The sequence below is a fragment of the Drosophila rhopaloa genome, unplaced genomic scaffold (genome assembly GCF_018152115.1).
Source record: "Drosophila rhopaloa isolate 14029-0021.01 unplaced genomic scaffold, ASM1815211v1 contig_204, whole genome shotgun sequence".
In the NCBI taxonomy this organism is placed as follows: Eukaryota; Metazoa; Arthropoda; class Insecta; order Diptera; family Drosophilidae; genus Drosophila; species Drosophila rhopaloa.
In genome coordinates this window covers 17379-43914 of record NW_025335089.1, presented here as the reverse complement: position 1 = coordinate 43914, position 26536 = coordinate 17379, and the positions used below count along the sequence as shown (strand labels likewise).

General features: G+C 37.5%; 2 protein-coding genes across 5 annotated transcripts in view; one reads left to right on the top strand and one right to left on the bottom strand.

Moving 5' to 3' along the window:
- Positions 1-2637, top strand: part of LOC123037892 (acetylcholine receptor subunit alpha-like) — a 159040-nt gene extending 156403 nt beyond the window's left edge. For 2 of the 4 annotated variants that reach the window (XM_044460719.1, XM_044460720.1), the window contains exon 4: positions 2358-2632. In XM_044460719.1, coding sequence (XP_044316654.1) covers positions 2358-2471 — 114 coding nt within the window. In that variant the 3' untranslated portion in view covers positions 2472-2632. Of the gene's footprint in view, positions 1-2357 lie in introns of all 4 variants that reach the window. The other 2 variants (XM_044460717.1, XM_044460718.1) reach the window with 2 other exon arrangements.
- Positions 2638-5902: 3265 nt separating this feature from the next.
- On the bottom strand, positions 5903-6316 carry LOC123037893. Its single transcript, XM_044460721.1, has one exon. The coding sequence runs from the start codon at positions 6314-6316 to the stop codon at positions 5903-5905; it is 414 nt and encodes a 137-aa protein (XP_044316656.1).
- Positions 6317-26536: the final 20220 nt, after the last annotated feature.

The following is a 26536-nucleotide window of genomic DNA, read 5'->3' as shown; positions in this document are numbered from 1 at the left end:
GCAAAGCCAAACACCTCCATGTCGCTCCCTTTGTTCACATATTTGCAAACGTATTTGATGGATTTGATAGAGTTGCAGTACTCAGCATTGCAATGCGTTGAGAACGTTTTCGACAAAAGCGGGCAATATGGAACGATCCAGCGGTTATCCACGATTACTGTTACGTTTGTTTCGGTACGTTTCACCATTACTTCGATCCATTTGCCGTTGTCATCTGGAGAGCGACGACTATACAATGGATATCCATCGTGTCCACTGATTGTTTCAGCCGTCAACGGACGGGGAAATCGTTTTGTGCAGTTTCCGTTATCCATGCATACTGATTCTGGGTTGTGGACTCCGCAAGGGTCATAGATAATGCTCGTTGTCACAATGGAAAGCAGCTCGGGATCAGTTTGTTTATCTGGTATTTCGGCTGAAATATTCGAATCAACTTGATCTGGTCGGATCTTGTCGAAGATCCAAATGTGTGCATGTGGTAAGCTACGCTTCTGCCTCTCAACCGAGTACTACGCCAAAAACCTTCAGCTTAACGATGTTATTCTCAAGTACTGTGATATTTGGCTTGAATACTCGTGCAGTGATGTCAGGTCGATCGCTAGATGTTTGTCCTGCAAGCAACAGATTCGTAATTTCGGGCCATTTCGGATTGCATGTGAACGTGATGAATAAATCCGGGCGTCGGTAATTACGGACATACGTCATCGCATCTTGAGCGTACTCATGCACATGGCGCGGGCTTCCAATATAAGTAGCTGAGAGAATGGTCAAACAACCGATGTTGGCAGCGTGTCCTTCAGTAGCGATGGCGTCACGCAAGTGAATGTACTCATCTGAGCGCAACTTCGACTGATTGAAACGAATGAAATTGAGACGCTCCGTTTCTACTTTGACGTACATGTCGACACAGTACTCCTGAAACAAACGGCGGTATCTCAACAGATGATTGTCAACATTAAGTCGAATCATCAATCGATACGCATAACAATTCATAGAGCTGACCTTCTTATTCGTTTCTTCTCCTAAAATTTGAATTCAAACTTAGTTGTAGAATCAAAAAGAAGTGATGACTTGTAAACAAACCTGTCGTTGGATTGACCATCTTTATGTTGAAGTGATACCCATCTTCTCCACGACAGAACATCAACGGGTATTGAAGTGCATCAAATGACCGATGAGTCTCAAAAACTCGCTGCAATTGGCCATCATCCCGACGCTTGAGAACAATATCGCTTGATTCCGCATTCTCGCCAATAATCACCACTGCGACTTAAATTAAATTGTCTTGCATGGCTTCCAGTGGATCTCTTGTCAGCGCTTATAATGATTTTGTGGTCGTCAGAATGCATTGTATCCAATGCGGTTTTAAACAATCTGACCAATTCATTACGCTCATGCATAAGATTTTGCAATTGTTGTATAACTTCACGTTTAGTTGCAGTGAAAATTGCACAATGCTGATTTAGTTCATCTTCCGCATCACCAATGAATTAGATATGAAAGAATTTATGATCTTTGTTTGGTGGTGGTAACAAAGCGCCCGCTCGATGGTGAATTTGCCATTGAATCTGAATGTAGGGATGCAATTTTGAAAAAAATGAGAGTTGTTCATTTTGATAATAAAGAGACGCCATTACCTTATAACTCGGATTGTAGCTTGGTTGATGAACAACCTCGGCTCCAAATGACGTCATTTAAAAGCATCCGTTATATTTTTGTGGAAGCTTAGGAAACTGTTTGATTGGGCTGAATTTCCACATAGTAGCGAATACAATTGCTCTGGTGGATGAGCCAAAACGGGGAATTTAATTTTACCACCTGCACAGCATATGCCGGGGGTTTCCAATCGAAACTTCAGTGCATTGCAATGCTGACATACGACAGACAATGAACCAATAACAACGCAGCTATGATCTTTGTAGGGTGTTTCGGAATTGTATCCGAATGCAGCGCGAAGCTGTGCAATTCGGGCACCTCTTGCGTTCGATTATTGCGGACATTCTGAGAATGTATCGCATTGCGTGAACGCCGTCCAAGGAGGCATTATTTCCAATTAAAACTTTGGCAATGTTTCGTTAACTCGTTTTTTACAGTTTTATGTACAACAATGAAGGCATTATTTCCAGAGACTGCTGTTGAGCCGATAGCGACTATTCCGGCAGGTTTTCCCAAAATTTTCTTATTATTATTATTATTAACCTTCTTCTGGCAATTACAAACAACTGAAAAAAAATTTGAGCCAAATCGGCCCAGCCGTTCTCTTGTTTTGCGATGGCGTACATTTTTTGCACCATTTTTATATATATAGATTTAAATATGAATATCTATAAGAATTTTCCTATATTATTTTTTTACAGTCCTGGTACGATTACAAACTTCGATGGGAACCAAAAGAATATGGTGGAGTTCATATGTTACATGTTCCTTCCGATCATATATGGAGACCTGACATTGTTCTTTATAATAAGTGAGTAAAACAAAGATTTATTGCATGACTTTTGTGTTTCATTTCCCTTTAAAGTACTCAAGCTCTTTAAGGCAGTTAAGATAAGTTATTATTAACACATGTTTATGTCTCGACTTATATCCGATACTTGTGGAGACTCTTAAAATTACTTGCACAGCGAAATTTTTAATTGCCAGGATCGCAACTTATTTTTCGAACCTCCTGTAACAACTATATAATGAGCTTCATAAGTATTAGTCGGCTTGTCCGTCAGATCATCCTATCGTTTCCTTAGCAACTATTTAATGTAGGTATCCCATTACGATTAAATAAAAAACGTATTACTAGCACTTCCTCTGTGGGTTCATTTTGGTTCATTACTATCAATTACACAAAACGAAATGACAGGACTATAACTTCCATAAGCTCAATTTCAAAATCGTTTTTAGTTTATTTAGTTATCTTCAAAACTTAGTTTTAGTCATAAAGGTGAAAATTTAAATATACACTTTACTTAAACACTAAGGTGATATACTATTGATTGTTTTACCAAGTACCGGGTATTTTATGGTCGGGCCTCGACCATTGCGCTGATCTGTTAAATGACATAATCAATTTTAAATTTTATTATTACACACTGCTCAACCGAATATGCCCAATAGCATCGTAAATACATATCATTTTTTATGTCTTTCAAAACAATCATAAATAAGCCTTTACTGTATCTCATCACAATAGGTCCATAAAAATATTAATTAATTCTCTATTTTTTGCTGTAAATAATACTAATTAGATTGGTTTAGAGCGGTGGTGGTTAGACACAGTCAGCGACCCACTAGGGCTAAAAAAAGGCATCTTTATCTCCAACTCTAATCCTAAAACACGTCCATCGGAATGTTTAAAGCCTCCGGATATTGCTAGCATGTTGCGCCAATTAGCATATCGAGACACGGGTTTTGATCATTGCAATGTTAGAGGAGAAACAGTTTGTCATCGTACAAGTATGATTTGCGATGGACAAATTTAACGTTTTTTTTTTGGTAAATGGAAGGAACAAAAATGCTTAGGCTAACAAAAAGGTAAAAAGAAATTCATTATATGTATATTTTGAGCTTTTGAATAAGCTCAGTACATAATCATCAAGTAAGCTTATGCTACTTAACTATCTTGGCAAAAAGTGTGACGCTAATTTATTTTTATTAGTTTTTCTCTATGTTAAAATAAATTGTTAATTTCTAATCGTCTGTTGCTTATTGACCATCGCTTATTGAACTGCAATGAACTGCTTGTTTACAAGAACGAAAAAATATCCCGAGCTTTTCTGCCGAGCCACATGAAGAGAATATGCCCAAACTCACAACGATAGGAACTGTATATACAAAAAATGTCTTTTGCTTTACGCCCAAACTGGGATGCAAGACTTAACTTCTTATTCTAGTAGACTTCTGTTATTTGATTTTCCCTTCCTAGCCACTTATAACCTAATGTGTGGTGAGATTAATAGCGCCGACTTGGTAGGTCGGCTTAACTTTTCTGTGCCAAGTAGATAACTAAAAATACATTCCCCTCATAATAAATCATAGTAGAAATAACTATGACTCGAAAAAGGCTTTCAGACTATAATGTTCTGACTATAATATATATTTTCTATAATCTCAAATCTTGACAATTACTCTCTGTAAATAACTTATTTCTTGCTCGGAAACTTGACCTGGTAGAGTTTCTAATTGATTTCCTTATTTGGAGGCGTGCTTAGTTTCAAAAGATGGTCAACAAACTTCGATGATCCTTGTGTCCGAATTAAATTCGTCGAAAAACGTTTTGCTTTTCGGTGCTTGAACTGGGATGCAAGTCTTGTTACCTTCTTGTTCTAGTAGACTACTGTTAATTTATTTACCCTTCCTTGCAAACCATAGAACTACGCTTGGTACTGTCTTTATTTACAAACTTATTCGAAGTGAGATTGATAACCCCGACTTGGTAGGTCAGCATAACTTTTCTGCGTCAAATAGATTGAGTTACAATTATTCAATCATTGTAGATCTAACTATGACTTGCATGAACCTTTTAGAGTATTATGTTCTGACTAAAATACTTTTTCCTATCATCTCAAAATCTTGACTCTCTGCCGCCCTTACAACTATTTATACTTACTTCATTAGCACAACAAATTGATATTTCTTTTTTTCCCGAGCTCTTACCTCTATTATCATATATCGCGGCTTTCTTGTCGCGAATCGTAGTCTGCTGCATAAGGCTGTGTAGCGGATGTGAATTCAAGGTCAGCATTCTGCCAGCAGCGCTGACATCGGATTTATACATCAATGCCAATTCAAATTTTTCTTTTTGCAAACATTCAACGGCTAAGTCAGCACAACTGCTACTTCTTGATTATCCGATCCAAAATTGAAAATATTTTTACATGTCCCGAAACCATCAAAAATTGTCAATGACTTTTGCATGTCAGTGCGACAGTGATAGAGGAATAATTAAATATATTGTGGCATATGTACCCTATTTGTTGCAGCATTAAAAGGCGTCAAACACTAGCTCGAGATCATTGAAAATTTATACAAGAAACAGCGTCTGCCATATACACCAACAGAACCCCTCTAGAGAAAGTTCGCCTCTAAGCGTTCCAGAAATTTCGTATCATCGTCTGCTAGATGAGGAACTGCTATGCGAAGGATCTGGATTGTGGTTCATATTCCGGCGGTGCCGGCATTGAGTCTCCGATGAGAAAGTGCGCTGGGATAAGCACTTCTAGATCGTCCCACCACAGTAAGGTGACAGAGGAGGATTGAAGTGCCACGTTCATTACATTGTCTGCACCAAAAGGTGCTGAACCATTTCTCGTCGCCCGGTGTACCTTTCCAGAGCCAGTAAAAAATGCTCTGTGGTAAGAACTGTCACCGCCTCCAAATGCACCGCCTCCAAATGCACCGCCTTTGTTGCCTCGTAGACCTCGTCTCTATTGCGCCTGTGTAGTCGACAACAGTGGCAATAAATGGTCGACTAGGAGGGTTGACTCGATGAACGGGCAAGTGTCCCATAATCTGACCCGTAGTAGTTGGTCGCGTTCTGAAGCAGCGAACGCATTTTCATATAACCCTTTGAACTGCTTACCGTCCTGTCAGGATCCAAAAACGCTGAAGGGTTTGTGTCAAATTCAACTGCGCACCTCGGTGCAGGGTTTGATAGTGGTAGTAACGTATTACTAATTCTGGTAAATGATGAGAACTTGGCAGGATTATCGGATGAAGACATTCGTGCGACAAACTAGAATGGCGAAGTCGTCCCCTCACCCGCAAGATGACTTCCTCTAATATCGGCGACAAATTTAATAATTTGCTCCGCGAGGGCAAACGTTTGGAGTTTCTTATTGCAGACATGTCGGTTGCGAACGATTGCCGCTGTACGAGCCGCACGACGGCTAATAAAGCGTAGTCGAGCTCTTCAATACTTAAGGGCCCAAGGCGTCCTTGGCCGAAATCTGTCGATGGCCTTGATTGCGTATGAGCCACTCTGGCCCTTTAGCTCGATGAGAGTGAGACCGCGTGTAGCGCAGTCCGCTGGATTCTCGGTAGTGCCAACGTGTCTCCACTGAACTGGCGAGGAATGATCCAATACGAAGGCGACTCTATTCGCGACAAAGGTCTTCCATCTATTGACGTCTCCATGCAACCAGTGCAACACAGTTGTAGCATCCGTCCAATAGAAAGTCTGGACCGAAAAGGGGCTCAGACACTTAGCCATAGTTAGCCACCTCACCAATTTGATGGCCAATACCGCTCCACTTAACTCTGTTTGAGGTTTAGTTAAGGGCTTCGCGGGAGTAACCTTTGATTTTGCATCGGAGATGAATAGCATCTCCCGTCCTGATGCTCTACTCTAAGGTACACAGCAGCTGCATAAGATGTGAAAGAACCGTCGCAAAACGCATGCATCTGCATTAAGGATATTGAAGATGGGGCTTAATGGATACATCGAGCTATGCTTATCTCGCCGATATTCAGCAGGTTGTCTCGGAATACTCGCCATCGCTCAGCGATATTATCAGGAACCGCATCGTCCCAGTCCAGAACCTCCTTCCATATAAGCTTTCCTGAGATGATGACCGGCGCAATGACCCAGCGGGTCAACCAACCTTGCCATACTGGATAAGATCATCCTCTTTGTGGAGCTGACTGGAATCTCGAAGTTGATCTGGTACTTAAAACAGTCCTTGTTTGGGAGCCAATACATTCCTAAAGCCTTTATAGGATTTGTAGTGTCCCAACCTAACAGGGTCTGAGTGCAATGGTACTCTGACGGAATCGAGAGGAAAAGTTTCAAATTGTTGCTGGCCCACTTTCGCAACTCCATGCGTGCGGATTTTATAGCACCCGATACCTGAAACCGTTTATTCTCTGCCTCATCTATAGTATGTCCTCCAGAAAGAATGTCGTCTACATATATTTCGTTCATCAGCACCTCCTCGGCCTTAGAAAATGAAAGCTGCTCATCCTTTGCCAGCTGTTGAATAACTCTGATAGCTGTGAACGGCGCTGATGCCGTTCCAAAGGTCAATGTCGATAACGCATAAACATTGATGGCTCCATCCGCCGCCCACCATAAAATGAACATCTATACAGCGATACATCTTCTGTATATCCGCCGTGAAAACAAAACGATATTTCCGCCAATTGAGTATAACCGATGACATGTCGTTCTGCAAATTGGGTCCGATACAAAGTATGTCGCTCAATGATCTCCCGTTACTAGTTCTTGAGAAGGCATCGAATACAATTGTTTGTTTGGTCGAATGGAGTTCCTCCTTGAAGACCGCATGGTGCGGGAGTACGCATGAAGCTAGACTGTTCTCACTGCCCACAGCAGGCGCTATTTGCTCAACCAAAAAGTACTCCTTGATCTCCTCCACATATTTGTTCCACCGCTCCGGATTGTTCGACAGACGCCTTTCCAATTGCATAAACCGATTCAGCGCCATTTGATGAGATCTCCCCAATACCATTGTTGTATCCAAATATGTTTTAAAAGGCAATCGTACTACGTAGCTGCCAACCGATCGACGCGCGTATTATCCTCCGTTTCCGTAGAGTGATCAGGAACCGACTCGACTTTACAAAATCGTTTGAGCAATGACTCCGTGTCCAAAGTTACTCGATGACAGCGTAGTTCGGTTGATTTTCTAACTCCTTCTGCTCGCCCAGATAGTATCCATCCCAAACGGGTATTTTGAGCTATGGGCTAGTCGGGCAATCCAATCTTCGTGTCTGGCAGCATGCCAACAGGTCCCAAGATGAGATCAACTCGTTTTAACCGGTAATAATTTGGATCTGCCAACGGGAGGCCTTGGATGTGATCCCATCGCTTCGGCGAGAATCTGAGACTGGGGAGGCAGGATGTTACGGAATTGAGAACATATCGTTTCAAATGAAGGGACTGAACAAAGTGTTCAGATACTATGGTTGCCTCAGATCCGTTGATCGGGTTTCGTACCATAAATACGAGCCGTATCGAGAAGTACATTTTTAGAGGAAAGGTTGGATGACGTCGCCGAATAACATGGATTTTGATCCGACCTGGACTGTATGTTGTGAGCAGACACTGTTTCCCTGGGCCGGGCAGGATGCGATTGAGCTCGGTTCGAAGGCTGGTTCTGCGCCGGAACCGAGAAATGAAGCAACATATGATGGCGCTGACCGCAAACCTGGCAGCGACTTACTCAAGCAATTGACGTATAATTTAGCCCTGCTGACTATATCCTTCCGATTGTAACAGTCCAGCGCCAAGAACGGTGGACAGCGACGCAGGATGTGGTCGCCGCCACAGTGATAACAAGGGTTACTCCTGTGCATTATGCACTCGCACGCGTTTGGTCGGGTCTGTTGAACCTGGGCCAGCATTGGAGTCGTTCGACGAGCTTCGATTCTCAATCGCATCCATTATGACTAGCCGATCGTTCAGAAATGATTCCAAATCCCTATAAGATGGAACCGTTGAAGAGATTCCTTGTTGGTGCTCCCAAGCGTTATGGGTTTCCTTGGGCAGCTTCGATGCTACGTAATGCGCCAACCAGTGCTGCGATTCCCCGTCCAAGGCAGCTAGGCAAACATTGGCCGTGCTTAGCATCGACCGCAAACAGTCGGTGCTGTCCTTTTGAAATCTGGGCAACGCATATATTGCGTTCATATGGTGTGAGAAAACGAGGCGAGAATTGTTGTACCTTTTGATCATCATTCCTCAAGCCACGCATAATTTACATCTGTGAGCTGCATCTGACGAATGTCATTATCACGACTGATGGGCAACGACTCCTTGAGAAAGTGCAATCTTTGGACATTGCTCAGATTGTTGTTATTATGGATTAGTCATGTGAAGGCGTCGAAGTAGCCTGGCAAGTCCACACAAGCACCGGAAAATTTAGGCACCGACATTTGCGGCATGTTTACTCGCAAATCCGGGTCGGTGTTCCCGGCGGCTGATGTCGGCGTAGTATTTTCTGGTCCAAGCCTGACGAAGTCTTCGTCAAGAGCGCAAAAGGCGTTCATATAACGCCCCTCGAATTCTATCATCTTTCCTAAAATTCTGTAACACAGACCTAAGAGCTTGGTGCCGATCTGATTGCAGATTCACCAACTTGTCCAAATCTGAAACATCCGACTCAGGTTTCATGTTGCCAAGTGTACGACTAAGGACTGCGCAACTCTCCAACCCGAATAATTATATTATTGATAAATCTGTAATACTTGTCTCGCCCACAACTTGGTCACTCACTCAGTTTGCATACAAGAACCACACCACAAAGAGGAAGGATGTGCTTATGTATCGATGTTTTCTTTGCACCGCTTCGTTAAGCCGGCGTGTCGATCTGACGCAGCCGCGATCTAACGAAACCTTTTAAGATGTGTATTTGCTTTGCAGGTTCTCCTCATGGGCCACCATGTTCAGTTGTGTCCCCTTGTATTAGGTCAAAGAGGGGTCATTGTAAGAGAGGTTCCCAGGCAAAGGCAAACACAAAAGGGTAAATTCAAAGCGTCATAATTATTCTGATTCCTGATTTAAAAGTGTATGACAAAGTGCCAATTCCGTTAGACCGGCGGCGGATGTTGTGCGTTGTTCGACCAGAATGTCGCAGATTGTTGCTTCTGGTTGCGGTCCTTTTTCTATGCTCTCGCCCTACACAGGTCCAGATGAGCGAACGATCAGCTGATCGGGTCGCTCTCAAACTATCGGGACAAGCAGTAGACTGAACACAGGTTCTACATATTAGTGAACAGTTTTATATATATAGAGCAATCATTGTTAAAATCACTTCAAATAAATCTAAAAGCTTTGATAATATGGAATATAACTTGCTTTTATTCATATTTTATTTAAATAATTCTTCTGCATAAAAAATGATATTATTATTTTTATACCCTTGCAGAGGGTATTATAATTTTGGTCAAAAGTGTGCAACGCAGTGAAGAAGACATCTCCGACCCTATAAAGTATATATATTCTTGATCAGGATCACCTCCTGAGTTGATATAGCCATGTCCGTCTGTCCGTCTGTCTGTTTCTACGCAAACTAGTCTCTCAGTTTTAAAGCTATCGAATTGAAACTTTGCACACACCCTTCTTTCCTTTGCACGCAGTATATATGTCGGAACGGCCGGGATCGGCCAACTATATCCTATAGCCGCCATATAACTGATTGATCGGAAATGCCAATTTGGTGTTCGTTAAGTTAGGAAGTTGGGATTTTCTAAGAGTTTTATTTTTAGCCAATCAATCCGACCTATAAAATTTCATAAGGATCGGCCGACTATATCCTATAGCTGCCATATAACTGAACGATTGGAAATGCCATAACTTTGGTGTTTCTAAAGTTAGGAAGTTGGGATTTTTTATGAGTATTAAGAATGCATCATATGAATAATTTTGGAGAAAAAAATTACAGAGTATTCTGCAAGCGTATATCAACTTTGGCTCCGCCCGAAGTAAGCTTTCCTTTCTTGTTATAAATATTGTTGTTTAACTTTTTTATAGTATAGTATAATCAATAAAATAGTTGGTAGACATTTTTTCTTTTTAATGTATTTTGTTGTTTTAGTTCTGGGGCTAGTTAGTAGAAACAACCATTCATGTATTGTGTGTTTTTTTTTTGTGCCATTTAATAGTTTTAAAATAATACAAATGAAGGAGACTCATTTTTTTTTTCATATTCTTTGTTGTTCTAAAATGTAGATTACCTATTTTAAGAGACAATTATAATGTATCGCCCAGTTTTTCCCCAAGTCCAAAAGAAAAGAATCGTTAGTTTCTTTATGAGGTTTCTTTATTAATTAAATTAGCTTATATCTAACAATGTACTTTACAGCTAAGGAAATGCAGTTACGCTGCCGTGAATGCCGGCAGCGGCGCGGCAGCATTTATGTTCCATAATCTGGGTGATCGTTTTACGGTCAGCTCGAACCATGCCTTGGGTTATCCCTTGAGTATCCCTTAAGTACTCTTGGTACAGTGTGAAAAATAATGTAATAAAATGAAGTTATTTTCTAATTATTATATTTATGAAATTTAAGTGTTTTTAAGTACAAAATTATATTGTGTAATTAACCTCTAAAAGATTGGAAAATTTGATCATCTTTTTATACCCTTGCAGAGGGTATTATAATTTTGGTCAAAAGTGTGCAACGCAGTGAAGGAGACATCTCCGACCCTATAAAGTATATATATTCTTGATCAGGATCACCTCCTGAGTTGATATAGCCATGTCCGTCTGTCCGTCTGTCCGTCTGTCTGTTTCTACGCAAACTAGTCTCTCAGTTTTAAAGCTATCGAGTTGAAACTTTGCACACACCCTCTTTCCTTTGCACGCAGTATATAAGTCGGAACGGCCGGGATCGGCCGACTATATCCTATAGCTGCCATATAACTGATTGATCGGAAATGCCACAACTTTGGTGTTTGTAAAGTTAGGAAGTTGGAATTTTCGACGGGCTTTATATTTGGCCAATCAATCCGACCTACCAAATTTCATAAGGATCGGCCGACTATATCTTATAGCTGCCATATAACTGATTGATCGGAAATGCCATAACTTTGGTGTTTGTAAAGTTAGGAAGTTGGGATTTTCTATCGGTTTTATATTTGGTCAATCAATCCGACCTACCAAATTTCATAAGATCGGCCGACTATATCCTATAGCCGCCATATAACTGATTGATCTGAAATGCCATAACTTTGGTGTTTGTTAAGTTAGGAAGTTGGCCAATCAATCCGACCTACCAAAGTTCATAAGGATCGGCCGACTATATCTTATAGCTGCCATATAACTGAACGATTGGAAATGCCATAACTTTGGTGTTTTTAAAGTTAGGATGTTGGGATTTTTTATGAGTATTAAGAATGCATCATATGAATAATTTTGGAGAATATAATTTACAGAGTATTCTGCAAGGGTATATCAACTTCGGCTCCGCCCGAAGTTAGCTTGCCTTTCTTGTTATTTTATATTTTGTTTGTGATTTATCAATTTATTTTTATACCCTTGCAGAGGGTATTATAATTTTGGTCAAAAGTGTGCAACGCAGTGAAGGAGACATCTCCGACCCTATAAAGTATATATATTCTTGATCAGGATCACCTCCTGAGTTGATATAGCCATGTCCGTCTGTCCGTCTGTCCGTCTGTCTGTCTGTCTGTCCGTCTGTCTGTTTCTACGCGAACTAGTCTCTCAGTTTTGAAGATATCGAATTGAAACTTTGCACACACCCTTCTTTCCTTTGCACGCAGTATATAAGTCGGAACGGCCGGGATCGGCCGACTATATCCTATAGCTGCCATATAACTGATTGATCGGAAATGCCATAACTCTGCTGTTTGTTAAGTTAGGAAGTTGGGACTCTCTATGGGTATTATATTTGGCCAATCAATCCGACGTACCAAATTTCATAAGGATGGGCCGACTATATCCTATAGCTGCCATATAACTGATTGATCGGAAATGCCATAACTTTGGTGTTTGTAAAGTTAGAAAGTTGGGATTTTCTATGGGTTATATATTTGGCCAATTAATTCGACCTACCAAATTTCATAAGGATCGGACGACTATATCTTATAGCTGCCATATAACTGATTGATCGGAAATGCCATAACTTTGGTGTTTTTAAAGTTAGGAAGTTGGGATTTTTTATGAGTATTAAGAATGCATCATATGAATTATTTTGGAGAACATAATTTGCAGAATATTCTGCAAGGGTATTTCAACTTCGGCTCCGCCCGAAGTTAGCTTTCCTTTCTTGTTTTTAATCAGAAAGAATTTATATCTAGTTATGTATTTTATATTTCTGCATAGAATTAATGAAGAGTTTTTATACCCGTTACTCGTAGAGTAAAAGGGTATATTGTATTCGTGCAAGAGTATGTAACAGGTAGAGAGAAGCGTCTCCGACCCTATAAAGTATATATATTCTTGTTCAGGATCACTAGCCGAGTCGATCTAGCCATGTCCGTCTGTCTGTCCGTCTGTCCGTCTGTCCGTCTGTCTGTCCGTCTGTCCGTCTGTCTGTCTGTCCGTCTGTCTGTCCGTCTGTCTGTCCCTGTCTGTCCCTCTGTCTGTCCGTCTGTCTGTCCGTCTGTCTGTCCGTCTGTCTGTCCGTCTGTCTGTCCGTCTGTCTGTCCGTCTGTCTGTCTGTCTGTCCGTATGAACGCTGAGATCTCGGAAACTATAAAAGCTAGAGGATTTGCATTTTGCATGTAGATTTTAGGAGTTCCTACGCAGCGCAAGTTTGTTTCAAAATGGTGCCACACCCCATCTGACGCCCAGAAGCCACAATCTGTGACCACAGTTTTGATGATATTATGAAAATTTTAATTGATATGTATTTGTTTCGTCCATAAATATCGGTTGTTCTAATAAAAGTTTGCCACGCCCACTCTAACGCCCAAAAACCCATTAAACGCTTAAGCCTGGCTAGCGCCTACATTTCCGCCTTTCATGGCGCCTTCTAACGGATGACTTTGGAACAGATGGCCAAGGTGCTCAACAGAGTCAACGTTAATTCTCGACAAGGATTTCTATTAAAGGAAATTGCGATGGTTTTCATTTGTCAATACCGAACTATTTCTCAAGAACTATGCAAATGAAATCTAGTTAGCCAAATTGGAGGTCTGAGACAAACAATGGCGTATGTGTGTATGTATGTAAGCATATACATATGTATGTATTTACATTGTACACAGTTGCAATTGCCCGGCAAAGATAACTCCTTTCAAAAAAAGCTATTCGCTATACCCGTTACTCGTGTTGTGGAAACATTTAGACTTTAACATACATAATACTATTTAAGAATGTTTAGCCAATATAAGTATGTATGTTTAATATTTCTAGTCAATTTATTGCACTCAAAGACATAAACATAAACACAGCTGCTGGTGCAGGACAAAAGCTGCCTGCGCTAAAGCAGCGCTGGTGCTGTTGCTCGTGCTGTAAAGCTGCCAGCACTAAGAGATCGCCGAATTCAAATCGATAATTTGAACTTTTTTTCCTTTTTTCCTGTGGTCACTATAATTTACATTATGTTAAAAAAAAAAAAAAAACATACAAGAAGGCATATTTATATTAAGTTGTTTAGCTGAGTAACGGGTATATATATATACTATAATTTACATTATGTTAAAAAAAAAAAAAATACAAGAAGGCATATTTATATTAAGTTGTTTAGCTGAGTAACGGGTATACATATATACTATAATTTACATTATTTAAAAAAAAAAAAAAAAAACATACTAGAAGGCATATTTATATTAAGTTGTTTAGCTGAGTAACGGGTATCTAATAGTCGAGGTACGCGACTATAGCTAGGTGTTTGTAAAGTTAGGAAGTTGAGATTTTCTATGGGTTTTATAATTGGCCAATCAATCCGACCTACCAAATCTTATAAGGATCGGCCGACTATATCCTAAAGCTGCCATATAACTGATTGATCGGAAATACCATAACTTTGGTGGTTGTAAGGTTAGGAAGTTTGGATATTCAATGGATTTAATTTTGACCAATCAATCAATTAATTGACCAATCAATCCGACATACCAAATTTCATAAGGATCGGCCGACTATATTCTATAGCTGCCATATAACTGAACGAGTGGAAATGCCATAACTTTGGTGTTTTTAAAGTTAGGAAGTAGGGATTTTTATGAGTATTAAGAATGCATCATATGAATAATTTTGGAGAATATAATTTACAGAATATTCTGCAAGGGTATTTCAACTTCGGCTCCGCCCGAAGTTAGCTTTCCTTTCTTGTTTTTTAACTTATTTGGTTGATTAGACCATTACTACTTCTTAATTTAAAAGTTATGAATAAAAGTTCCTATCCTTATGTTCTTTATTCCTATCATTAGAAATTATGATGTTATATTTTTCTCCGATGTCTTTATCAGTATAGGGCCCAGTATATTTAAAATCTGATATATGTCCCGTTTCGTTTTTAAGCAATACTTAGTCTCATATTTTGAGTTGAATAAATCTAACTTTCCTATCATACAATTCCTTATTTTTAGTTTTATTATCTTCTATCATTATTCTAGCTCTTTTGTAAGCTACTTCTAACCTATACTTTGATTTCTTAGCGTAGTTATATACTTTGTAGAGTGGTTCTATTCTATATATTCTATTAAAATGTATTGGTACGTTCGTTTCTTTACCGAATACTAGCTCATATGGACAGTAATCGTGTGCCATAGAGGGTATCGTATTAAAACAGTATACAAAATATATACGTCCCAATCAGTTTTATCTACTGAAATCTAGGATCAAATAAATTCATTGAATGCTGTGTCTACTACTACTCTATCAAACGCATTTATTGGTGTTTCGGTTAGAGTTAATGGTGTTCTAGTATGCTTTGCTGTTTTAGCTTTTTGGCATTTTTAACATTTTCGTATGTACTCAGGAATATCTCGAGTCATACCTTTCCAATAGTAATGTCTTCTGACCTTGGACAAGGGTTTTGTAAGACCTGTGTGTCCTCCTTGTATTGGATCATCACGAAATGTAGACAATATAGCTTCTTTTTATACCCTTGCAGAGGGTATTATAATTTTGGTCAAAAGTGTGCAACGCAGTGAAGGAGACATCTCCGACCCTATAAAGTATATATATTCTTGACCAGGATCACCTCCTGAGTTGATATAAGCATGTCCGTCTGTCCGTCTGTCTGTTTCTACGCAAACTAGTCTCTCAGTTTTAAAGATATCGAATTGAAACTTTGCACACACCCTTCTTTCCTTTGCACGCAGTATATAAGTCGGAACGGCCGGGATCGGCCGACTATATCCTATAGCTGCAATATAACTGAACGATCGGAAATGCCATAACTTTGGTGTTTTTAAAATTATTTTAAATGGTTTTATATTTGGCCAATCAATCCGACCTACCAAATTTCATATGGATCAACCGAATATATCCTATAGCTGCCATATAATACTTTACCTTCTGCAACCAAATAATTTTATTTACAAGCTACAGGTTAATGTTTTGTTTCATTCACCTATTTTATTGACCAGTCGAGTCTGCAGTCTAAGCAATTGTAAATCGTTCAAAGGTCCTCAATCCTCAATAAGTCGTTTTTTGTTTTAGTTTTATGGACCAACAGGTCTCCTCTTTATTAATCGCCAATTCTCAATGTCTTTTGCTTAAGCTTAAGTGTCTTTGCTGGGCATTTTGCAGCAGCAGGGAAATATGTTGACCGTGGTGTTCTACATACCTACATACATATATTCACCACGCTGGCAACCAAATAAATCAAAGCACAGCCCCTTAAGGTGGCTTGTGCTGAATGGGCATTTGAGATGCCAATATTCTTATAGACTACTTCTTGCCCATTATTTGTATGCGAATATAATAATATTCGCTGTTTAAGCAAACAGGGGTATGCAGCGTGCTCGACATATAAATCATATTCAAGTAAGTCGGCCTGTGTGTAACATGCCAACACAGCGACAGTTGTCTGCTGGGGTGACCATGTTACCAATGCACTTGAAAATGTGCTGGCCGTTGGACTTTTGGTTATTTGTTTAAATTTTATTTGTATTACCATTATTAAAATTGTTTTGGATATGGCCATACCGTATGATATAAATGTAATAAAATAGAAGAGATTTATAAAGGGAAATTTTTATAAATGAGATTATATTAAATAAAGTTGAATTAATTATAATTAATGAAATTGTAAGGTTTTTATTTAAAATTAAAAAAAAATATTAAATTAAATGAATTGAAATTAATTGTTCTACGTATTGAACATTTTTAATCTGTCTTTATGTACTACCTGCTGTTTGTTCTTATTGTCTTAATCTTGTCATAATATTGTCATTTTTATTTTAAAATCTTTCATGTTCTTGTCATATATTTCTTTTTGCCGTTTTTTATTTTGTTCAATCATTATTCTTGCTCTTTTATATGCGTTTTCGACTCTGAACTTTGATTGTTTGGCATAATCATCTATATTGTATAATGGTGTAATATTATCATTACTATTAAATGAAATGTTTAATTTGGGAGATTTACTAAAAACAAGCTCGTATGGACAGTAATCGTGTACCATCGAGGGTGTAGTCTTAAAACAATATGTAAAGTATAAAAGGCAAACATCCCAATCTGTTTTGTCTGACGAGATGTATGATCTAACATATTCGTTAAAAGTTCTGTGGCTTCTTTCTATTGTACATAAAGTCTGGTGGTGGTGTGCAGTAGATGTTAGGTTTTCAATATTTAGATATTTACATAAATCTTTGATTACTGAATTCTTGTATTCTGTTCCCATATCCGTAATGAATGTATTCATTGGACCGTACTTTAGAATAAAAGATTCGAATATAGCTTTTGCTACAGTTTTTGCACTTTTATCTGGTATTGGAATGGCAACAAGTTATTTTGTTAAGTCACAAATTAGTGTAACTGCATATTCATTTCCTCGTTCTGATTTAGGTAATGGACCGATCGTATCCACTAACACTCTATCAAGTGCCTTCAAAGGTGTTTCTGTAATAGTCAAGGGAGTTTTTGTATGTTTTGTTGTTTTAGCCTGTTGGCAGTTAATACATTTTTTCACGTGGTTTGCAACGTCACGCGTCATGTTTTTTCAATAGTATGTCCACCTTGTATTGGATCATTATGCAGTCTAGACAGTATATCTTCTTTTTCTTTTTTATCATTTATTGTGGTCACCGGCTTGAATAGCGCTACTCTTAAATTCATTAGTATTTTATTGCCCATATTTTTGAATATATGTATTAAAATAATTTCAAAGATTTTCTCGCTCGGTGCCATTTTAAGTTGGCTAATCTTATTTATACCGGCCGTTCTTTCCAGCCTTTGGAAAAATTGATCTAAATCGAATATTCCATTGGTATATAAATCATCAACACATATTCTTGCATATATATTTTTTCCTTTTTTGAGGGAACAATTTGATGCTGTTAAATGCAAGGTCACATCCTCATTTCGAATGACGTCAAATATTTTGGGCTTAGAAGCTGTCGGATGCTTTTGCAAATCCGAATCTGATTTTGAAACTGCGCAGTTTTTATTATTCTGTCTATTTTGTAATCTTGTAGCGACTTTTAAAATTTGCTTGTTTATGTCTTTGAGTTCTTCGATGCTTATTCTTGATAAGGCATCTGCACATAATTATTTTTTCCCTTAAGGTATTCTGCTGTGAATTGAAATTCTTCTAGATTTAGTCTCATTCTTGTTAACTTGGAAGTTGAATTTTTCATTGAAAACAAATATGTTAACGGTTTATGGTCTGTCTTAATAGTGAAATGTTTGCCATATACATATGGTCTGAAGTGATTTATAGCCCAGTGTTTTGCTGTTAATTCTTGTTCGGTTGTTGATTTATTGATTTCGCCTTTTGTAAATGTTCTTGAGGCGTTTGCTACCGGGAGATCAACTCCATCGTGTGATTGAGTTAAGACTGCTCCGCAAGCTTGCTTGCTAGCATCTGGTGTTATACAAAATTCTTTATTGAAATCTGGGTATTGTAGTAGGGTTGGTTGAATTAATGCATTTTTAAGGTATTCAAAAGCTTTTTGGCATTCAGGTGTCCAATTAAATGGTACATTGTTCTTGCAAAGGTGAGTTAAATGTCTTGAGTAATGAGATAAATTTGGTATAAAGCGTCGGTAATAATTGCAAAAAGCGACGAATCTTCTCGATTCATCTGCATCAGAAGGGACAGGGTATTTAGTTATTGCATCATATTTTTTATCATCAGGTAAAATTCCTTTGTTTTTACATTTATGGCCTAAGAATGTGACTTCGTGCTTAGACATAGGTTAAATACGTTAGTTAAGTTTTTAATCATATGATTTTCGGAACAACCTATAACTATTAGATCGTCCATGTAAAGGAGAGCTTGGGATGGTTCTAGTCCCGAAAAGGCTTATGTCATCATCCTTTGAAATGAATTAGGGGCGATTTTTACACCGTAAGGTAATCGTTTAAAGCGATATGAGCCAGTGCTCGTTGAAAATGACGTTATGTCTCTGGATTCTTTTTCTAAAGTTATTTGGTGGAAAACAGACATTACATCCAAACATGAAAAGAATTTTGCTCTGCCAAGTTGATCGAGTATGTCGTCGATTCTTGGTAATGGGAATTTATCTGCTAATAATTTTTTATTTATTTGTCGGTAGTCAATAACTAATCTCCACCGTTTTTCTTCTGTTCCGGGAAGTGATTTCTTTGGCACAAGAAGTAATGGGCTATTGTACTCTGATACGGAGGGTTCTACAATGCCATCTTTAATTAGTTTTTCGACTTGTTTATCTATTTCTTCTTTTTGGCTATGGAGTGTTCTATAGTTTTTAATATAAACTGGAATGTCATCCTTCACTCTTAATTTTTGTTCATAAAAATTATTGGAGGATATTGGTTCAGTTTCTAATCCGAATATATCAGTAAATTCGGTGCATAGTTTAGTGAGTGTACTTTTAAACATTTTAGGAAAATTTTTTGTTAATTTGGATAGGACCTCATTTTGTCTGATTTTGCAATCTGTATTTTGTGGTTTTTGATAGTTATCTAATGGTTCGTAGTCAATGTTAGAAATGTTTATAATTTTATTGGTATCAGTTATGTTTAAAATGCGGACAAAAGTATTATTAGAATTGGCTATAGTGCTTGCTATAATTACACCATCAGATATATACTGATTTTTAATAAGTATCTCTTTGTGACACGTGTTTACATAAATTTGTCTTACAACTTCGGACCTAGCAGGAATTATTAAGTTATTGTCTATTGAATGTATAATAGGAATGTTGATCTCTTGATCGAAGTTTTCGGGTCTAGCTATTAACCAATCGTGATCTGTCTGAAAGTCAATTTGGCAATTAAATGTTTTTAGGAAGTTCATTCCTACTATACCATCACAGGGTATCGGAAAGTTATCATTAACCATTTGAAAGTTGAAAGGGATTATACATTTTCCTGTTTGTATCTCTAAAAATGCTAAACCTTTGGATTTAAGAGTACCTTCTCCTATTCCAGACATTGTTATTATTTTTGATGTGTCTATGTTATCATAGTTATCAGAGTTTATTTTTAAAAGACTTAAATCAGCCCCTTTATCAATTAAAAGGGTTAAGGGGGTTTTTGTTTGATAATTTTTTATTTGAATGTAAATGTTGAGACTAAGATTTATTTTATATATAGTGGTTTTGTGTGGCTTATTTTTCTTAATGGAATTTCTTAGTTTTCCTGTTCAGTTCCAATAGCTCTGACTTGACCATTCGAGTTTCCTCTATTGTTTGAATTATTTTGAGAGGTGCCTCTTTGAGCATTTGAGTTTCCTCTATTGTTTCTGTTATAATTTGTCATTTGGTTTCCGTAATAATTTTGGTTTTGGCCTTAGCCATAATTTCCTTGATTATTATTATGTTGGTAATATTGGCCTCTGCCGCGATAATTTCCCTGGTAGAAGTTATTTCTTCCACGTGTGAAATTACCTTGATAGTTTCCTCTGCTATTGCCACTTTAGTTATTTGTTTGTTGATTACTGCATGTATGTATTTTGTTATAGCGTCATTCATATTATTAAATGAGCTAGCTTCCAAAATTGTTTTTGTTTTTCCGCTTTCGCAATTCTTTATCAAAGTGGATATAGCTTCTTTTGTGCTCAATTTGTCAGCATGTTCAGCATTTAATCCTTCATCGATATATGATGCTTCTAGCAGTTTACGCAAGTTATCAAGTTCGTTTATTGCATTTTTTCCTTTTTGGTAAATATTTGCCATTTTAGCTTTAATTACCTCTGAGGTTTCGCCAACAATTGTGCTTTGTAGTTTATTAATAATAGCATCAATTGTGCGTTCATTTTGTACCTTATAGAGAGTTGAACCAATTATTTTTGATTTAATTACATCTATGGCTATTTCTTCATATGGCCCTTTTGTCATGTTGACTAATTTTATTGCCGTGATGAATCGTTGGAGATGAATTTTCTTCCCATCGAATTCTGGCACTGCATTCGAAATATCTTTAATGTACGCCATTTGGTCGGCCGTTTCGTCAGGCATTGTGGCATGATTATTTTCTAATATGCCGTTGTCTGAATCAGAATCGTTATTTTCTTGACCTGATAATTCAGAATGAATTAAAGCAGCGGGAATGGTAAGATCGTGTATATCTTCTGCCTTTATTTCCTCGCTTTCGGAATCAAAATCTTCCGGTTCAGTGTCTATTTTTATTTCATATATGTACATTATTTATTTTCTTTTTCAATTTTGGTTACTTTTAATAATAATCATAATTATATAGAGCAGTTTTTTTTTTTTTTAATTTTATCGAAGTCGTTGGCTTGACTTTGGAATCTTTTTCGCAAACATTTGTTGTGCAACTTGTATACTTTCATAAAAAGATTTGCTGACAATATAACGACGATTATTATTAATAATATAGTTACAGTTTCCATATCAATTTTTTCTGATTCTATTTTATTTATTACATTTGCCGTGGAATCGACAGTTTTTGTATCAATTAAACCCATTTTGGGTATTCTTTCCAATTCTTTTATTTTAAATCTTATGCCATTTATGTATGGATTTCTGTCATCAATAGAAAATGTCTTACTTATACTATTATTAAAAATCATTAACTCATAAAAATAATCTAATCAAATTTTCTTAAGTGTTTTTTTTTTTGAGTTTAATTTTACAATTTTCCTGCCTATGGTTTCGTATAGCTTTACGGGCTACACTTATAATCGGGCAGAGAAGATTCCGCTCAATTTTACAATTTGTGTCTTATACATATAATCCTGTTTTTCGGATGTTTTTGTCCTGGTCGTCGCCGGTTGGCTCGCTGATGCTCCTTCGCTGGCATAAGGGGCGATCAGCTGCAGATGCCCTGGGCCTATGGGCTCAGGCGGTACCGGTGCCGGTCATCCCACAGGTTTTAATACACGTTGATTTGCAGTGAGGGCTCTCCAAAGGTCCTGGGCAGTTCTTGGGACACTCCTTGATCTTTTGTGGTATTTTCTTTGGGGGAGGTGGAGGTGTTATTTGCACAAGTTTATAATTGCTGAGTGAGCTGGAGTTATTGGCTTTGATTTTTTAAGGCTTGAATTTTAAAAATCAAGTTCTTGTTGTAACTTTTGGGCTGTTGCCCAGGGGGGTGGCAGTTGGTTTTTAAATAATAGCCACTTTATGTGAGCTATTCTTTTTGTTATCTTGTTTTTTACGCCCCCTCGTTTGGCCATAACACCATCTCTACTCACTCAGATAATTTTTTCATGGTCCACGGTTGCCATGAAAATCGTTCAAGGGTCCTCAATCCTCAATAAGTCGTTTTTTGTTTTAGTTTTATGGACCAACAGGTCTTCTCTTTATTAATCGCAAATTCTCAATGTCTTTTGCTTAAGCTTAAGTGTCTTTGCTGGGCATTTTGCAGCAGCGGGGAAATATGTTGACCGTGGTGTTCTACATACATATATTCACCACGCTGGCAACCAAATAAATCAAAGCACAGCCCCTTAAGGTGGCTTGTGCTGAATGGGCATTTGAGATGCCAATATTCTTATAGACTACTTCTTGCCCATTAGTTGTATGCGAATATATTAATATTCGCTGTTTAAGCAAACAGGGGTATGCAGCGTGCTCGACATATAAATCATATTCAAGTAAGTCGGCCTGTGTGTAACATGCCAACACAGCGACAGTTGTCTGCTGGGGTGATCATGTTACCAATGCACTTGAAGGCGTGCTGGCCGTTGAACTTTTGTGTATTTATAATTTAACGCTTTTAATGTACAGTATGTGCGCATACTACACAATAAAACAATTCACAATTTTCCGAGAAAGCTTATTAATTCTGGTAATTCACAAATTCATACCGAAACAGTGTAACTATATTAAAAAGTATAGTTTCCTTTCAACTTTTTAGCATAGTTAGAAACATACGGGGACAAACGGCTGGTATATTTAAGGGGTTATATACCTTTTTTTGTCGAAAAAATAGGAAAGTTTGGATTTTTTGTATGTATGTAGCAATTTTTTTTATTAAATGAATGATTATATTTTCTGAAAAAATGAAAAATCGATCGTTCAAGTACATACAAAATGCATTACGAACATTAAAAAAAAAATTTGAAGAAATTCGGTTCAGTAGTTTTTCACCAATCACCACAAAGTCATTTTTCAAAAAGGACCATTTCGAGATATTCGAGTGTAAAGTTTTATGTTTGGGTTTAACTGTAACTTTGCTATGCTGTAACTTTATTTCTACTGCTCAAATCTCTATGAAAATTTTGTTCAATTTTTTTTAAATGAAAAAGGTATATATTAAAAAAAAAATTTGAAGAAATTCGGTTCAGTAGTTTTTCACCAATCACCGCAAAGTCATTTTTCAAAAAGGACCATTTCGAGATATTCGAGTGTAAAGTTTCAAGTTTGGGTTTAACTGTAACTTTGCTATGCTGTAACTTTCTTTCTACTGCTCAAATCTCTGTGAAAATTTGGGGAAATGTTCTCAAGAATTTGTTCTTCAAGATAAAGCAATAAAAAAATGTTCAATTTTTTTAAAATGAAAAAGGTATATAACTCCTTAATAGAGAAAGAGATGACAACGCTCCGCCAGGGAAATATGACTCTCCTAAAGTACTATGACGACATGGAAAAAAACCTTTTTTTTTACAATTTCTTGTAAAGTCAATCAATGGATAGACACTATAAACATAAAATGCAAGATCTATTTTTAACACAACAACAACAAAAAACTGACGTCGTACCTGACCTAAAAAAACAAAAATCTAAAAACTAACTGCGGTTCGTTGGAAATTCAATTTGTACCATTATTTACAAATGTTGAAAATACACCGGAAAACTATGGAAAAATTTCAGTCAATGTTAGGAAACCGCACAGGTGTATTTTCAGAGCGATCGAGGCGCTGACTTAGAATACCAATATCATTGGTACTATCCGGACATAGAAAAAACACCCGATATATTCATAAATTGTACCCTAACCCGACGGGTGTCCCCGATTTTGTACGTTAACAAACCTGTCAGGGTTGTAGATAAAAAGAAATGACCGATGAGCATAGAAATACAAAAAAATGCCGGTACTAGACATCAGAAAACTTAATTTAATGACAATACCTTATCCGGAATGTAGTTTTAATTTTGGTAAATTTAAGCAGGGCAAAATACTATACCACATTAGATTTAAATTATGGTTTTCATCAGATACTATAAGATACGCCGAGTGAAATGGGAAATATGAGATTTGCAGACTAAACTTTGGATTGAAGAATGCAACTAGCATTTTTTGAGCCATTGATTATGTGCTCAGAGAATAAATGAGCAAATTATGATATGCCTACTTCGATAACGTAATTATTTTTTCTGAAAATATGCAGGATCATGTCAAAGACATAGCATTGGTCCTGGACAAATTATAGGAAATCACGCTTAAAACAGTAGAGTATTTAGGTTTCGTAATTTTACGAGGAGGCATAGGAACATGCCTTATTAAAATATATGCAACCAACCACACTATTTAAGGTCAGGTCATTCCTTGGATAATCAAGCTTCTATTGGTGTTTTATAAAGAACCTATAAGTGACATCCTAAAAGGAAACAAGAAAGGAAAGATAACTTCGGGCAGAGCCGAAGTTGATATACCCTTGCAGAATATTCTGTAAATTATATTCTCCAAAAATATTCATAGGATATAGTCGGACGATCCCGACCGTTCCGACTTATATACTGCGTGCAAAGAATCGAAGGGTGTGTGCAAAGTTTGAATTCGATATCTTTAAAGCTGACAGACTAGTTCGCGTAGAAACAGACTGACGGCTAGACATACGGACATACGGACATGCTTATATCAACTCAGGACGCGATACTGATCAAGAATATATCGGCCGCGATCGGCCGACTATATCCTATATATTGGAAGTGGCATAACGAACGATTGGAATTGAAACTTTGAACACAAGAAGTATATAAGTCGGAACGGCCGGGATCCGCCGACTATATCCTATAGCTGCCATATAACTGAACGATCAAAAATGCCTTAACCTTGGTGTTTTTAAAGTTGGGAAGTTGGGATTTTTTATGAGTATTAAGAATGCATAATATGAATAATTTTCGAGAATATAATTTACAGAATATTCTGCAAGGCTATATCAACTTCGGCTCCGCCGGAAGTTAGCTTTCCTTTCTTGTTATAAGACATTTTTGCAGAATAAAACCTATTTACATGGAACTATGCAAATCTAACTTATTTATGTATACCTTGATCAGGGTAAAAGTTCTTGCCAATCAGACAACCATATTCCACAGCTGCCATTTAAAAACTAAATTGGTTACGTATAGGTAATCTTTTTTATACCCTTTCAGAGGGTATTATAATTTTGGTCAAAAGTGTGCAACGCAGTGAAGGAGACATCTCCGACCCTATAAAGTATATATATTCTTGATCAGGATCACCTCCTGAGTTGATATAGCCATGTCCGTCTGTCCGTCTGTCTGTCCGTCTGTCTGTCCGTCTGTCTGTCCGTCTGTCTGTCCGTCTGTCTGTTTCTACGCGAACTAGTCTCTCAGTTTTAGAGATATCGAATTCAAACTTTGCACACACCCTTCTTTCCTTTGCACGCAGTATATAAGTCGGAACGGCCGGGATCGGCCGACTATATCCTATAGCTGCCATATAACTGATTAATCGGAAATGCCATAACTCTGCTGTTTGTTAAGTTAGGAAGTTGGGACTTTCTATGGGTTTTATATTTGGCCAATCAATACGACGTACCAAATTTCATAAGGATCGGCCGACTATATCCTATAGCTGCTATATAACTGATTGATCGGAAATGCCATAACTTTGGTGTTTGTTAAGTTAGGAAGTTGGCACTTTCTATGGGTTTTATTTCTGCCCAATCAATCCGACATATCAAATTTCATAAGGATCGGCCGACTATATTCTATAGCTGCCATATAACTGAACGATTGGAAATGCCATAACTTTGGTGTTTTTAAAGTTAGGAAGTTGGGATTTTTATGAGTATTAAGAATGCATCATATGAATAATTTTGGAGCATATAATTTGCAGAATATTCTGCAAGGGTATTTCAACTTCGGCTCCGCCCGAAGTTAGCTTTCCTTTCTTGTTTTTTAATAATTACATCAAATTTTATTTATATTTTGCGCAGTGTATAACGTCAATTTTTCAAAGTCAGCAAGTGTATTAAAACTTTGGCTTGCCGAAGTTAGCTTCCGTCCTCGTTTAATTTCTTTCCATTCCATTATTGGAATTTAATGTTTGAGTACTGTAAAATCAATGACACTTCATTTATTAAAGATTTTACTAGTATTAAGGATGAATGCTGTAAGTTAAGTGTTTGCATAAATAAATATTCTAACTGGTTCATGCTTTTCGGGGTCGTTGAGACCAGTTGTTGAACGTGTTCTTTAAAGAAAGCATCCCTTTCATAAACTTTTAAAATTGTATTTATGGTGGTCATTATTGTTTTGTTTGATCTTTATTTGTTTTAATAATACAATTAATCATAACTACAATCGTAATTG

Bases quoted from the DNA above. Each gene is read 5' to 3' on its own strand.
- LOC123037893 (XM_044460721.1), bottom strand. From the start codon at position 6,316: ATGCTATTCATCTCCGATGCAAAATCAAAGGTTACTCCCGCGAAGCCC.